General features: G+C 43.9%; 1 protein-coding gene across 2 annotated transcripts in view; it reads right to left on the bottom strand.

The window, feature by feature from the left end:
• wdr18 (WD repeat domain 18) overlaps positions 1-15,470 on the bottom strand; it is a 48,362-nt gene that overhangs the window by 22,737 nt on the left and 10,155 nt on the right. For both annotated transcript variants that reach the window (XM_035416273.1, XM_035416274.1), the window contains exons 4-5: positions 14,545-14,686; positions 4,781-4,924 (exon numbers count right to left, since the gene is read on the bottom strand). In XM_035416273.1, the coding sequence (XP_035272164.1) occupies positions 4,781-4,924; positions 14,545-14,686 (286 nt within the window). The remainder of the gene's footprint in view (positions 1-4,780; positions 4,925-14,544; positions 14,687-15,470) is intronic.

Raw genomic sequence — 15,470 nt, forward strand, 5'->3', positions numbered from 1 at the left:
TCCAAGATAAGGCCTCACACAGAGCGTAGGCTGTACAATGCAACTTTAACAAGAGCTCTATGACACACCGACACCTGTTAGCAGCATTTAGCACTAATGAGGCACTGGCATTAGGGCTTATGCCAACTCAGCAGCTGAGTGAAGAGACTGGAGCCTCTTGGCGAAACAGCCATTATCAAGGGGACAATTTTGAGCAATTATGCAGTTTCCAGTAGGATGGCCAATGTGCTGATGAGCAAACAAGAGAAATTCAAATGGCGACGGTAAGCGAGGACTTGGTAACGACAGCCACCGTGTTTGGGATGAAAGGAAACCTTTTTGGGGAGTCCAAGTGGCAGGAACAGCGGAATTAGAGCACCTGTTTGTTCGTTTTTGTTCTTTTGTTTTTTCCCTCCACAGAACTACATATAGCTGTGTGTGGCAGTCTAATGTGACCTGATACTGCAGTCTTCATCAGAGATATGTATACGTATAGGGGCAGGGTCTCTGTCTGTATCTTGAGTGATCCAGTCTCCCTTCCTACTATGTTATTTCTGAACCTGGAATAACCTTACAGTTTAACTTGTCTTGTACTACATGGCCAAAAGTATGTTGACACCTGACATCCAACATCTCATCCAAAATGATGGGCATTAATATGGACTTGGTCCACCCTTTGCTGCTATAACAACCGCCACTCTTCTGAGAAGGCTTTATACTAGATGTTGGAGCATTGCTGCAGGGATTTGCTTCCATTCAGCCAGAAGAGCATCAGTGAGGTCGGGCACCATTTGGGCAATTGGGCCAGACTTGCAGTTGACTTTCCAACTGATCCCAAAGTTGTTGGATGTAGCTGATGTCAGGGCTCTGTGCAGGCCATTAAAGTTCTTCCACACTGTTTTTGACAAAACCATTTCTATATGGATCTCGCTGTGTGCCTGGGGGCACTGTCGTGCTGAAACAGGAAATGGCTTCCCCCAAACTGTCGGGGAAGCACAGAATCATCCAGAATGACATTCTCTGCTGCCTTCACTTGAACTGAGAGGCCTAGCCCAAACTATGAAAAAGAGTCCCAGACAAAGGGTTGTTCAGTTACTTTGGTAATACAGTGCACGTCCACCTACAGGTACATTGATATGCCTTTGTATAAAAACGAAGAAGGCGGCTGATTAAATGCATGTGGTTGCTCACTTAGGCTTATGATAGAGGAAAAAATCGTGACGCCTGCGATTTCTTCATCCTCGCTTAGAATAGACTGTAACAAACCGATCACGGAGAGGGATGCAGATTATACGCAAATCTGGTACGTGGCGTATAAGATGAAATATTTGTTCACGGCCTAGCTTGAACTATCGGTGCTATTACAACAAGTCTGCATTACCTAGCCATGTGACAACAAAGAAAGTGCCTTTTTGGCTTTGGTATTTCACACAGAATAAACACCCGCTCGGCTGAGCTCTGGGCTAACCTTTATCATGGCTGAGGTCTACTGCTGTTCTTGGTCAATATTCTGGGGAATGCCACTGGCCTGAAGCAAGTCTGCTGGCTGATGGTACAGAAACAGGGCTTTAAGCACTGGCATTTTCTGAACTTGCAATAAAAAAGATGACAGGGGACAGAGGCAGCTTAGTTCTGCTAACAGGAGGTATTTGTACAGGTACTGTATACAAACATGTGCTCACGCACCTGTTCTTCACAGTAAAAAGCACAGGAAAGTCCTGCCATTTAATTGAAGTGCTGCAATTTAAATCAAAATACGGGTGTCCACTCAGACACCAGCTGCAGATTGTAACCACACCTGCTCTCTCTCACACACACATGCACACACTTATTCTTTAGGGTAAGACGTCTAATCACAGTGAAATCCTGAAATTTAAATGGCAACACAGATGTCCACACAGACCCCAGTCACAGTTCCCCACCCGCCAGCTCGCCAACGACGAGTCCCACCAAACGGGTGCGCGGTGCCGCTCAGGACCTGCCCCCGCCCGACCCCCATCTTTCACGCGGTCCCAGACAAGCAGGGAGGGGCAGGGGACGGGGGGCGTGCCCCAAAGCCCCGCGGGGCCGGGCTGATGAATGAGAGCCTTCACCGCTGCTCCCGGCTCGTCAGAGGCGGGTCACAGTCCGCCGCGGCACGGAATCCGGGACGGGCTTTAATTACCGCGCCGGCTGCCCCGCCCTAACGCATGCTCCACATTCTTTCACATGGGGTGCAGATGTGTCCCTCGGACCCTGGTGTGAGGATTCACTCTCTCCGACCAATCAACATTCTTCCGCAGTGAGAGGGAGGATGTCTCCAGTTACTCTCGGCTCGTCTCTCTTAAGATGCACAGCAGGAGCAGAACAGGGCTGACAAACTGTGGCAGTTCATCAATATCCCGGATTCAAATGTAACACTGAAGTGAAATCCTTCATTGTGCTCCGAGATGTAAACTTGAGGCAGAGGCGGGAGGGGAGGGAACACACAGCAGCAGTGCACTACCACGCCCTTCAGCCCCCCCCCCCCACTGTGCCACTGCCCTGACTTCACCTTCCCTACTATCCACAGAGCTGGACTGGCCCCAACATTCACACTCTCTCACTCACTCACACACACACACGCACACACACTCACTCACACACACAAACAAACAAATAAATAAATAAATAAACACTCACACACTCACTCACTCTCTCACACACACACACATACTCACTCAATCACAGACACTAAATCACATTCTCACTCACTCTCACACACACGTACACACACTCACACACACCCAAACAAACAAACAAACACTCACACACTCACTCACTCACAGACACTAAATCACATTCTCTCTCACTCACACACACACTCACACAAGACACACACAGGCACACACTCACATTCTCACACACAGACACTCAGACACACAGACACAAATCTGACTAGCAAACCATGACAGCCGAGATCCCCAGCCACCACAGATAAAAAACATCAAGGGCCAGTCGAGTGCTCAGAGGAGCCCTTATGAAATAAAGATGCTGTCATAAGATTAAAAAGGGCTAAAGCACACAGTACGCAGGATTAGGGGAGAGGGACTCAAACTCAAAGGGAGTCCAGCCGAGGACGTATTTGTAAAACTCCTCAGATCTGCGACCGTGCGATAAAACATTCACAGGATTCGGGCACCTTCACAGGACAGCATAATCATGGGGGAAAAATCCATCCAATCAGATTCAGAGCACCTATCGCACCACAATCGATGGATGTGCAGGTGTGCGTTTCACACCGGCGTGCTGGAGGCAACAGCCGATCATTTAGACCACATGACAGCCCGAGCGATTTTCACCCAGGCGAGGCAGCGCGGGCACGCCTCTCCATGGCCTGATATTGTCAAATCCTGTTTGTCTCACGATTTCTCAAAAAAATTCCACAGAAGAAGTGTGCGAGCGCCGTGCTGTTTCTCAGCTGAGCCGAGCAGCCGGTGCTGACACCCTGCGCTGCGTGTGAACGCTCTTTGCTTTTGCTTTTCCGTGCTGTTTTTGGGGGAGCTGTCAGCCCGGGCTCGCTCTCAGGGCTGTGTACGCGCCGTTTCATCTTTCAGACGCGCTGCAGCAGCAGAGCAGAGCAGAGCCGGGTTATTTCCGTATCACACTCCAGACCTCTGCGCACACCATACGGAACATCGTAATTATCCGCCTCCTAACTCTTCCCTTTCGCTTCTCTTCCCTGGGGCTTCTGTTACTTTCGCCCCACCCTGAGTTTGCAGACTGCTCCGGCCCGAGCCTCTCCCGGTTCCGGCTCATTCCGTGATGCGGCCTAGAGACCTGGCTGTTCCATCCCGCCTATTAATTTATACTTCCTTGAACTGACTGCCATTTTCCAAAGCTAGTCTCTCACCCCAGGCTGTAATCTCCCTTATCATCATGATTATTTGCCCAATATGTTTCCGCTACCTTCCTATTACCATTTAGCCTAAATTTAACTGCTGACATGGGTCTGGCTAGTGCAGAATGGGCTCCCCCGCTAAGCTGCGAGGATTTTTTTCTTCATACTGGCAGGTTATCCTCATTTTCTTGTTTCCCTATTTTTCTGTAAATTGCAAAAGCACTGTACAAATAAAATGGAATTCAATTTACCAATATTTACTCTAATGTAAGGCACCAGGCTGTGGTGCAGGGACGAGCCCTACGGACTCTGATCGAAACTGGGCCATGCCAGTGTGCCGAATGTGGCCAGCAGCTCGCGAGGGCAGCGCGTCGCTCAGGGGACGGGAGGGTTTAATTCGGTTAAAGGTCCGGCTTTCGTCCCAGTCTAGAAACCCCCACTGTTTGATCGACCACACGGAAACTGCATCCTAAAGCCACTTATGAGAAGTCTTCCTCTGGCTCCACTCTGTAGTCTGCGGTGTGAAAAGAAGCAGCTGGTGACACCATGTACTTTGGAGGAGAACAGCAGGAGGAGAACACTCTCCTGAATAGGCAGTGTGTGAAAGCAGGTGCAGTTGCAGACAGTTGGCCATTTCAAATTATACTGAGAATTGGATATGCTCACCCACAAGTCAGACGCCAAATGTAATAAATGAATACATTTTCTCTTCACCATTGTACCCTCATTGGATGCACCCTGCAAACAGGCTGCTCTTCAGTTCAGTGTGTTTGAATTCAGAAAACAAAAACTATTCAAAGATCTACATGCCTGCAACCAAAAGCAAGATTAGCCACTAAACCAGACTGTGATTGGGGTATCTAGCACATCACTATTTATTTCATTAAGATACATTATGAAACGTGATGGCTGAGAGACTGTATTGTGGGCTTCAGTACTTACCGTGCTGCACAGGGAAACCTGGAAGATGCTGCCGTCGTTGCCGCCACAGAACAGGGAGTACTCGCAGGGGTCAAGGGTCACAGACATGATGCTGACATCAAAGAGGACGGACAACAGCATCTCGCCTGAGGAGATCTCCCACAGCTAGAGAGAGGGAAAGAGAGAGCGAGAGAGACAGAGATGTATGGTGTGTGAGCTCACCACTGCAGAGGTGTTCGGATGACCCCATCTGTCTGAGAAAGACTGAGCAGTAGCGTAGAACAGGAGTTCACGGCACAAAAATCCATTTCACCGTGTGCGGTGTCTGCGCTTTTCTGTTCCAGCTTCAACTTAATTACTTGATAGGTCCAATTATTTACCCCATATGACACTTCTAACATTTCAGCCAAAGAGTTTTGCAGACGATCACTCACTGCGTGCTAAACTAACATTAATATTCCTAGCGTGCGGGAAATTAGCCCAGGGATCGATTTGGCAACCCAATTTGAGGACCTAAAAATGGTATACTGGAAAGGGGAAGCCTTAGGCCAGAATATTTTCCCTGTTTACATGCAGATCTTTGTGCCCTAACAGAACTAATAATTTGGGTCAGTCATAGCCATTACTCTTATATTGTAGTAAACAGAGTGTGACACATAGGGCGGCCCTGTTATGAAGTAGTCGTTCAGGAAAGGCCACGTTATTGCTGTTGTATTAATGGAGAGCCGTTACCCTGAATGGCTCCACCATAAAAAATAAAATAAAAAAGTCGTAAAGAATTGAGCTGCGCTTAGTGCATGTCAATTTGGGTGAAAGAGTGAGCCACGGGAACGACAGCAGTAGCAAGTAACGAGGGAGAGGAGGGCCCTCTCTGGGGAGCTAACTGGGCCGAAGACCATAACCTCTTCCTCCCCTGCGGTTTCCTGTTTTCTCAGGCCCAGCGGGACGCACCGCACGAGGCGACTCGGCGTGACCTACGGCACGAAAATGGCGGAATCCTGCCCAAACCCACACAAACAGGCCCTGCTGCTGCTACGCACCGGAGGAAACGGAAACATTTTAATTTGATTTTTTTTCCAGGACTAGGGCTATGGGCTAGGTTCTCAGCTGTTTTATCAAAGTGGAATATGATTTTCCGTAAGAGAAATGGGAGTTTTTTATCATGCCAAACCCATGACAGCTGATAGCAATGCTAGCAGAAGAATGAGAATCAACATGACTTTCAATCAATTCGATCATTCGCTGAAAAGAAAACTCTACGTTGATTGGACTATGGGTTCAGAAACGGATTATGTCATATCTGTTCCATCATTATGTACAGCATATTTTGTATGCATAAGCAACAACTCATTCTGCAGTCCCAGTTAAAATGAACAATTGTAGTAAATATGGGAAGGATTGCCATGGAAAAGCTGCATGTTTAGTTTCTGTGAAATAAATTGCTGAAAGTATTTGCTGAAACTCGAATGCAGATGGATTTTAGGAAGCGTGGTTTTGCAGATATATAGAGAATATATCATTTGCATACATTCTGCGAAATAAATCTGTGAAAGTATTTCTTGGAACTGACGGATGGATTTTAGGAAACGTGGTTTTGCAGATATGTAGAGAATACATGCTTTGCATAAGTAACTTGCCATTTTCGTGCTGAAAACAAATACATAAACTTTTGCGCGACACAGATAATTTCATTTTCAGTTCCACGACCGCCTGTCCCAATACGACTTAACCCTACATGTCTTCGGGCACCCAGGATATTCATAAGATAATATATCAGACATGTCAGATATATTACCTTTCAAACATGGATAAAGAAGTTACAGACTTTGGCATAAGTGGTGACCAATACCTAAGTGGGTAAACACTGGATGGGTCACTCAGGTCTGCTAATTACTAATTAGCTAATTGCTAATTAGCCTGCAGCGGTCACAAAAGCACGTTCTGGGCCGACAGGATTCACCTCTTTGCCCACTCTCCCCTGCCCCAGACACTGAGCCGGCCCCAGCTGACGGGAGAAAAGAACACACCGCTTTCTAAAGAGGATTACACTGTTAAATGGGCGATTGGGCGTAATTAAGACTCTGTGTTCTCCTTTGCGTCAGATTAGTTTCCGCTCTGGATTAGGCGGAGGGGAGAGCTAACGTCCGGCGTCGGTGACGCAGCCCTAATAGGGCTCCTGCTAACGAGAGCAGGTTCGGGCGGTGACCTCTCCCTCTCCTTCAGCTTTATCACTCACCGACATCAGCCAGCTGAATAATTCATCCCAGGAGACTGACAGCCTGTAATCCATAATAACTGATGATACTGAACATGAACTCGCAAGCTGATGATACATTTCATGAAGGGGAAAGCAATAATAAAATGTTAAAAATTACAGCAAACCCTGATAATATAACGGGGCCAAACAGCTAAACCAGCTAAACTTTGTGTAGCAATAATAATAATTATAATATTATTATAATAATATTATAATTATAATAATAATAACAGCTGATGTTCTAAAAAGATGACTTATAATGAATTACTTTATGGTACCCAATCCAATAAACAAAATGTTTATAAAACATTTTTTGTTTAATTTAAAATTACGTTTAACAAAAGATAAAACTGATTCATTTAAACCATTCAAAACTAGAACAATGAATGTGCAAGCCAATTATAATGTTTTATTAAAAACAGACTGCACTGTTTAACTTCTAGCTAAATGCTAGAAGACAGATATGGGTTATACAAGAGTCAAGCACACTGAAGTACAACCGCCAACGTTTTGCCCAAATGTCAAATAATGTATTGTCCACTCAGGATTCAAAAGATTTTTTTTATCCTGCTGTTTTTCATTTTTAATTAAAACTGCCAATGAAGACAAACTACAACCATATAAATCTAAATCCCATAAAGCAATGACTAGATGAAGTGGGAGTGTCTAAACCAAATGTATCAGAGAGCAAGCTTTTAAAGAGAATACTAAACAAGAAGAGCAATCACTGATTCTGACAGGAAGTGGTAATGTTAAAAAAAAATAGAAAAGTTGAATAATGAACTCATTGAACTCATTTATAGAACTGCCTTAAAATGCAGATCCAGGGTTCCCATACCTTCTTTATCATATAATTCAAGCACTTTTCATTTGAGCTGCTTAATAAGTTGTTTCACATTAATTCAGAGAGGTAAAAAAAAACATACACATATAAAGGTTAAAAAAAACATAATATATAAATGTTATCTAATTAATAACGTTATATGTTGTTGTGCAGTGTGTGAATAAACCTTATCGTTAACTAAAAACTGACCCAAAGAAATAAGACATTCTTGTTGCTATTTTTTTCCACATGGGACTGAGCATGAATTTGAGACCTTGGGCGCTCTCACATATCCAGAACAATCTATACGACTGAACCGCAGGGCAATAACTTCAGTTTGTACTTCCATGCAAAATATTCAACTGTGGATTCAAGCACTTTCAAGGATAGTGTACATTTTGAAAAACTACCAAGGCCTTATATGTTTTTTTTTTTTTCACAAATTCGCAAACTTTCAAGGATTTTCAAGGACTGCAGGAGCCTTGAGATCTGTCATCCTTCCTGCTTCTGTACACTCACTCATCACACATCTAGCTTAAATGAAGTCCAAATTTGCCATTGGCAATAATTTTTTATTTTATTTTAAATAAAATTATTTTTTAATATTTTTATTTCACTATTATTTTTAAATGTATTTCTTGAATTCCGTTAAGTTAAAATTTAAAATGTGCCTGAGAAGTAGACAGTAGTCCTAAAAGCATATGGAGCTGTGGCAAAGGATAACTGCAGCGCTCATAGAGGCGAGTGTAGCACAGAGATGCTGAGCAGCCCATCTCACTCCCATTAGGTCCACCGTGCACAGTGAGATGGAGAAGGGACAGCAGCACTAGCTTGCGAGGGAATGAAAACAAAAAAGCAAAAGGACCCCGCACCTCGGTTCACTGTGAAAATGGATTTGCGCTGGTCTGCATGAGCTCCGAGACTCCGGTGGAAGGCCAAGCATGAAGGGCAGTCCCACTCAGTACCCTGCACTGTACGTCTTTCCTTGTGCTCAGATGACCCTCAGTGAATTCATCTTTAATTTAATATAGCATCAATAACCTCATGTGTTACATATACATGAGTTATGTACCTCACTGAGATGGGAAGTGCTTTCTTTTAACTTTACTCAGGTATGCATGCTGTAAGTCTTACGCATGAGAAACAAAGAGCATTTCCACAGATGACAAATTACCTTTCCAAAGCATAAAATAAAATCTTTCAGAAAACCCCCATTCAATAGCACCGAGCAGGTGTCTGGTAAAGCCCAGACAAGGAAGATCTCATGACAGTGTCTTAAGACAGAGCATTGTGAGCCTGGGAGTCTTACCCTCTGCTTTATTCAATCGATAGAGGCCATTACCACTCTGGCACACTTGCTATTTTAGTGAATGAAGCTGACTTAACGCACACAGCAAAAGGATCTTCTGAAAAGAGGTCTAACTGACCAAACAGCAAAGTGAAACCAAATAGCAGCAGACTATGCAGCGCAGCAAAAGCTGATTAAGGCCCTTTCACAATGGACATAACAGGGAAAGAAAAGGCCTTTTAGTGGAAGCAGTCTGAATCCCCCTCAATCTCTGTGTGATGAGGACGTTTCACAGTGATGTGTGAAGCCAGTACAGAGAGAAGGACACAACAGGGCTTCAGAAGTACCTCTAAACCCTCAAGTGCCACCATCTCAGGTGACAGGTATGTGTATTCAGTGGCATTCAATTGCAATAAAGTAGTGTAATGCAATGATAACTAATATACTGCATTAACCAAACAGAAATGATTGGCTCGCACTTTGTACATATGATGTCTAGGATATGTATATAATGAAAAACGACGGCATTTATCTTTTTAAATCTTGTGGTTAATTATTCGTATTGCAAGTGTCCGGCAAGCCAAGTATCAAATAAATATCAGTTTGAAACACAAGTGTTGAGGCAGTACATTTCATTAGAACACAATCAACGCACTGGTAATACAATTAACTAACCAGCTGGATTTAATTAGAAGAATGTGTCAGCTGAAAATAGCATTCATGAGAGCGTTCAAAAAGACTGTATTTCGCTCCCCCCTCTGCTACCATTGGGATAATTATTTGTACATTGATCTTCCGGTGTCCTTTCAGTTCATTAAAACATCTTAACTGTATAAACAACAGATAATTGCAGCAACCACTGCAATACAAATGTTTACAAATATTAGGGGCTGAGGTTAATGTGAAATTTACACACTTTTTATTACCACTCAAACCAAAATAAAGGAAATAGTCTTTTTGGAAGCATTAAGTTCAGCTTAAAATGAATGCATTTTTCAAAAAAGGACAGCAAAATGGCCACAGAACTTCAGACACCTTTTCAGCCTGTGCAACAACGACCAACAGAATAAAATGAAACAGAAATTTTGAACGTATTTTCCTTTTTTTCCCCATAACAAAATAAGGATGCCATCAGGATATTCCTCTCCATCTCTACAGACGACTATCAGGGGGCAGAGAAGCAGCACAGACACAAATCATCTCTGACGCAGCCGCTTGTAAGATGAAGGCAAGTTAGCGGTTCTGCGCGGGGGCTGTCGTTCACTTTGATGTATTCAAAAGGCTAATAAGGGCACGCGCTCTGTGATGGAGTCACATTGACGCAGTCTGCCTGCAACAGCCCTTCTCCCAACTGGTGAGGGAGGAGAGCAACAGATGCTCGGCTCGGCTCACCGCGGCCTGAAATATTGCTCAATCGTTGAAAGCGTTGACGTGAAACGCGATAAAAGCCCGCGCTCCTGAGATCCACGATTGAGGCCTGGCCGTCCTTTGCTTTCGCGGGTGGACAGACTGACTCATCAGAACAGAGCAAACAAAACCCGTCGGAGGAGAGCAGCCTTCCGAGACCACGGATTTGGCTTCGGCTTCGCCAAAGACGGCACGGAGCGGAACCCGAAACCAAATCCCTCCGCTCCGGGTCCCTGAGCACAGGGAGGAGAGAGGGAGCACTGGGCCCAGATACGCTGGGATGGCGGAGGACTGTTCTTGGCCACTGAACAGTTCTAAGGTTAATAAAACTTTGTTTCAGATGGGCAGCCAAGAGTGGGAAAAAAAGCGTGTAGACAGCAGACAGGTGACGGGTAGAGCTCGGCAAGCAAGAAAGGAGGCGGCAGGAACCGGGGGAGGCTCTTTCTGCTTTGACATAAAGGAAAAGGGGGGGGAAAGAGAGCCCTCCCCCTCCAACCACCTGCCCTCTGGAGGTTATTTTCTGAAGAAGTTTTCTGTGAAAGCACTCGGCTTGACCTCAGAATTTAGACACTGTGACCTCTGGGAAGGCAGAGGCAAAACGCAGCCTCCATTACAGCCCCGGTGGTTTGATGTAGTATCACAGACTGCTGTCGGGCCCACTAACTGCGAACTTCGTCTGCCCTAAACAGCCCGTCTGGATCACGCGGCGACATGCTTTAATTCAACGTCCTTTTATTCTCTTCATCTTTCACAAGGACACAGAACTGACGCAGTTCCTTTCGGCAATTTCACAGATTTCTTAAAAACACCCATTAGATAACAAACGTCAATACAAAAGCATATCATAAACTCTCAGATGCACGTGCACGTGTGCATGTGCTTTATTGATTGGAGATGGTTCCGCTATTCATTTTCATTTATGATTTCAAATTACTTTTGAAATTGCTTATTTTCTCAGAGTGCCATTAATCAAAATGTAACTGCCCTGGTATAAATAATCCCTGTACCAAAACGGACCAAAGGTCACTTCAGTTTGAGTCTAGAGTACAGTCCCACTTTGAGGCTTCTTTTGGAAACAATCACACATGTAGGCCTAAATAGAACAAAATATAGAGACACGCAACATTCTTTTTTTTAAGATACACTCCATACGGAATAAAATTAAATACAACTTCCATTATACACAACCACTTTACTGAGAAAATTGATTTTGACATATTTTATTAGTTTTACTACTACATATATTATTCATAAGTACATTTAAATCATTCTCCTTTATTTCCACTTTACAAGGGTAATTCAATTTGCGTTTATAGTTAATAGAGGCATTTCCTACGACTGGCTGCATGTATTACTGAGAAGAGCTTTGGTAGAGTGCTCACGTCCAAATCAACGGCGGACAGAAAGGCAATGAGACAGCCTACTACTGTGATTGGCCACTCCACATTGGGGGGGAAACAAAAAAAAACATTTAAACATTTAAAAATGAAGTAATGAAACACTTCTTAAAAAGTTCTGTGCATCCCGAATGTAAATTGTATCACATGCAGCATAAACACACACACACACACTATGTCTGAAGGGCAGAAACCGAAGGCCAAATTACCCTGCAGTCAAACTACGCCTGGCTGACATCTCCTTCCTCAAGCAGCGCAACTTTCCAGAACCAAATAAAAGCCACTTCTTCAGCGGGCCACGCTCAAGTGACAGCCGATGACCCGGGGCTGCCTTCAGGGGTCTTGGGTAATGACAGAACACGGCGTGTGACATTGAGCCGACCGGCCCGGGCCCAATTCCCCAGCCGCTGGACGTGACAAAGATCGGCCATCGAACCGCCGCTCATCCAGCCTCGTCGCGCGGCGCAGAACCCGCCGACAGGCCCTCGGATCCGTCACGCCCCTCCTCTTACTTGACAAGCTCGATTAGCGAAACAAACCCTGTCGGCGGAATGCCAATGACGGCGAACGCAAAGTCGAGGCCGCGGAAGCCATTTTGTGCAATGGGTTGTGATTTGCTCCCGCCCTCGCTCTGGTCTGGTCAACAGGCTGATGGGACCCAGACAGCCAAAATAAAACCGCGGGGCCAGAAAGTGTCTCTTGCGGATGATGTTGGGGAGGCTAAATATAGAACAGTGGATTGCTCAGATCCCAGGACGATCCCCTTGCCTTTTCCCACAAATCTGCAGAACAAACGTTTCCCACCTTAGACTTTTACACACGCAGCATCACTCCCCCTGCACCACACGTACAGGATTTCTAAAATCTTTCTGAGGACTACTGACTTGGTCGTTTCATGTAATGCTGATTCTGAAGTGTCCCCACAGACATTACAAACATCAGACAGCACCCACGCACAACTACGCCTATTGCATTTCCAACTTATTCACTTCCAAGACTTATTCACTAAATGTCATGAACTACAGAGCATGGATGGCAGTTTTTTTTTGTATTGTGTGTCTTTGGGGTGTGGATGGTCAAGTATGTGCATGGGCATTTATGTAAATATATACTGTGGTGTCTTGCTTTAAAAAGACCACTACAGTTCCAAAAACTCTGGGCTCCTCAATCTTAAAAAAATAATGACCACTGACAGGAAATAGCGTCGCATCCCGTTAGTATTTCCTAAGCTAATCATCCCAGAGGCCACAAAAAATGAATGTCCACCAACCCAAACTGGACACTCATCCCAGAGTTTAATCGATCCAGAGACACTCCTGTCAGTCAAACCACCATGGCTTGGCTCAACCAGGAAAAAACGCTGAACACTCTGCATAACCATTGATTATTTCTAATCTAATGTAGATCTTTGATGACCATTGACTGTGACTTCCCCTACACAGCAAGAATTATACATAATAATTGAAAACCAACAATTTCTTTTTTTTATCCAATTTGTATTTTTGTTTTCTTTGCCTCCAATCTGAAACAATAAATTAACCTGACTTTGCGCTTCAGTGCTCAACAAGAGGATCTCATCAGTCAACATTAAGCGAGTCTCTCAGATAATGTGAGGACTTCAGAGTACAGGGAACGCAAGTGCAAAAAAAAAAAAAAAAGAAATGAAAGAAAATCAGCTACTCCATGATGGTTAATAAGGCATGGTAGAAAAATTAACCGTTGCTGGTAAATAAAATACAGCATATCAAAATCTCTCAGACAGGTTTCCATAGGTCGTTCATGTGTTGACATACCCAAGAGTAAATATAAAATGTAAAGTTCCTCAGTACGGTTTAGCGTAGCCTATATCTTGCAGGGGTGTACAGTAACAGTTCCTTCCTTCAACAAAAATAATACATTTTGGAAAAGGATACAGGAACTTGTGTAATGCTAATTGTTTAAAGCTAGGAAAATACACATCAAATAATATAGCTGCAATCAGAAAGCACCAAGAGTGAGCTGAAGTTATCTCAGTTTGATTACACTTTAATCTATCACACAAGTGATTACACTTGAGAAGAATGAGAGCAATCGCAAGATGAAGAAAGGGTAAAACATTTCTAAAACCCAATTCACAAGACCACAAGCTCACTCCCCCGCAAACATCTGCTTGAACATCAGAGCATACCCTAAACCAAACAACAGTATATTTTTGGAAGGCACAGAAAAGAAACTGAATAAGTTAATTTCATTATGCAAATTTTTCTCAAATTAATTTTGGCCTGCAAAAAAGGAACAAGTCTTGGAAACTGTTTACACAAGTAGGCCCTAGAAGTACATGAATTCTTTTTTTTCTCTGCGAATGATGAAGAAGACATGAAGTGGGCTCAATGTTTCAGCCTCTTTTTCAGAATGTTAAAGATGACAGCTTTTCTCCCCTGGACTGATAGCATCGACTGCGTCTGTTCTACCCATGCTATTCGGGCTACATCTGACAATCTCCAATACCTGGACACATGAACATTTTTCCTCTCTAGAAACTTGCTTTGATGTTCCGTGACTGTTGGTATTTACAAAAAATAAAATCAGTCAACTGAAACACCTGCGCAGACTGAATGGAAGAGCCTGGCCCACCTTGACAGTCTGGTCCAGGGACGCCGTGGCTACCCGAGCCTGGGGACCCATCAGGCCACAGTGAATGTCCGTGATGGGGAGAGAGTGCTGGGTCCAGATGTGGCGAGGTTCTGGGGTGCGAGACGAGTCCAGCTGCACCACACTGCCAAAAAACAAAAAACAGTACAGCTCATAGGTGAACTGAGAAAATTTACACCCAATAAAACTGCAAAAGGTCACCGATATGAAAAACACTTGGGTACCACGCATTACAGACAAAACTAGGTGACAAGACTTAATATCACTGATGCAGTTTTTAAAAACTTTCTACAGTTTAGTTTGCACATAGAAGTATAACACTAGATAAGAACTATCTCTTACCACTTACTTATTACAAGACATTAAATCACTCCTGACCTTTCAATGAAACATGACAAGCATAACCTTTATGTGGGCTTTCTATTGTGAAACTGAAAAACATGGGTTTATGGGTTTTCAAGGCTAATGGAGGACAAAAACTAGCCAACTAGTCCCTTCAACTGATGAAGGAACAGTATCCTTTCATGGTGAAACAAAGAAATATACTCATAAGACAAAGTCAAAATGAATGAATGGCCACATTTTGGAAGTCATTTCAGCTCAGCACAATACAATATGTATCACACATTATTTTAATTCATTATTTCTTTCAGTTTTACATCGTAAATCTCAACCCTGGCACAATGCCCATGAGTAAGATTGAAAAGTTTAAGGGATTAGATTTATCTAATGTTTGTGATTGTTTAATACCCACTAAGCTGCTGTTGGGCACTAAGCAAACATCAAGGAAAATTGACTGGTTAGCCCTGATGCATATTCAGTTCTTCAAGTCTGCATTTAACATATGCAGAGCACCCAAATTCACAGACCCTCTCACACTCATTAAAGAGGTACACAGGCTACATGGT

Source organism: Anguilla anguilla, chromosome 4 (assembly GCF_013347855.1).
Source record: "Anguilla anguilla isolate fAngAng1 chromosome 4, fAngAng1.pri, whole genome shotgun sequence".
NCBI classification, from domain to species: domain Eukaryota; kingdom Metazoa; phylum Chordata; class Actinopteri; order Anguilliformes; family Anguillidae; genus Anguilla; species Anguilla anguilla.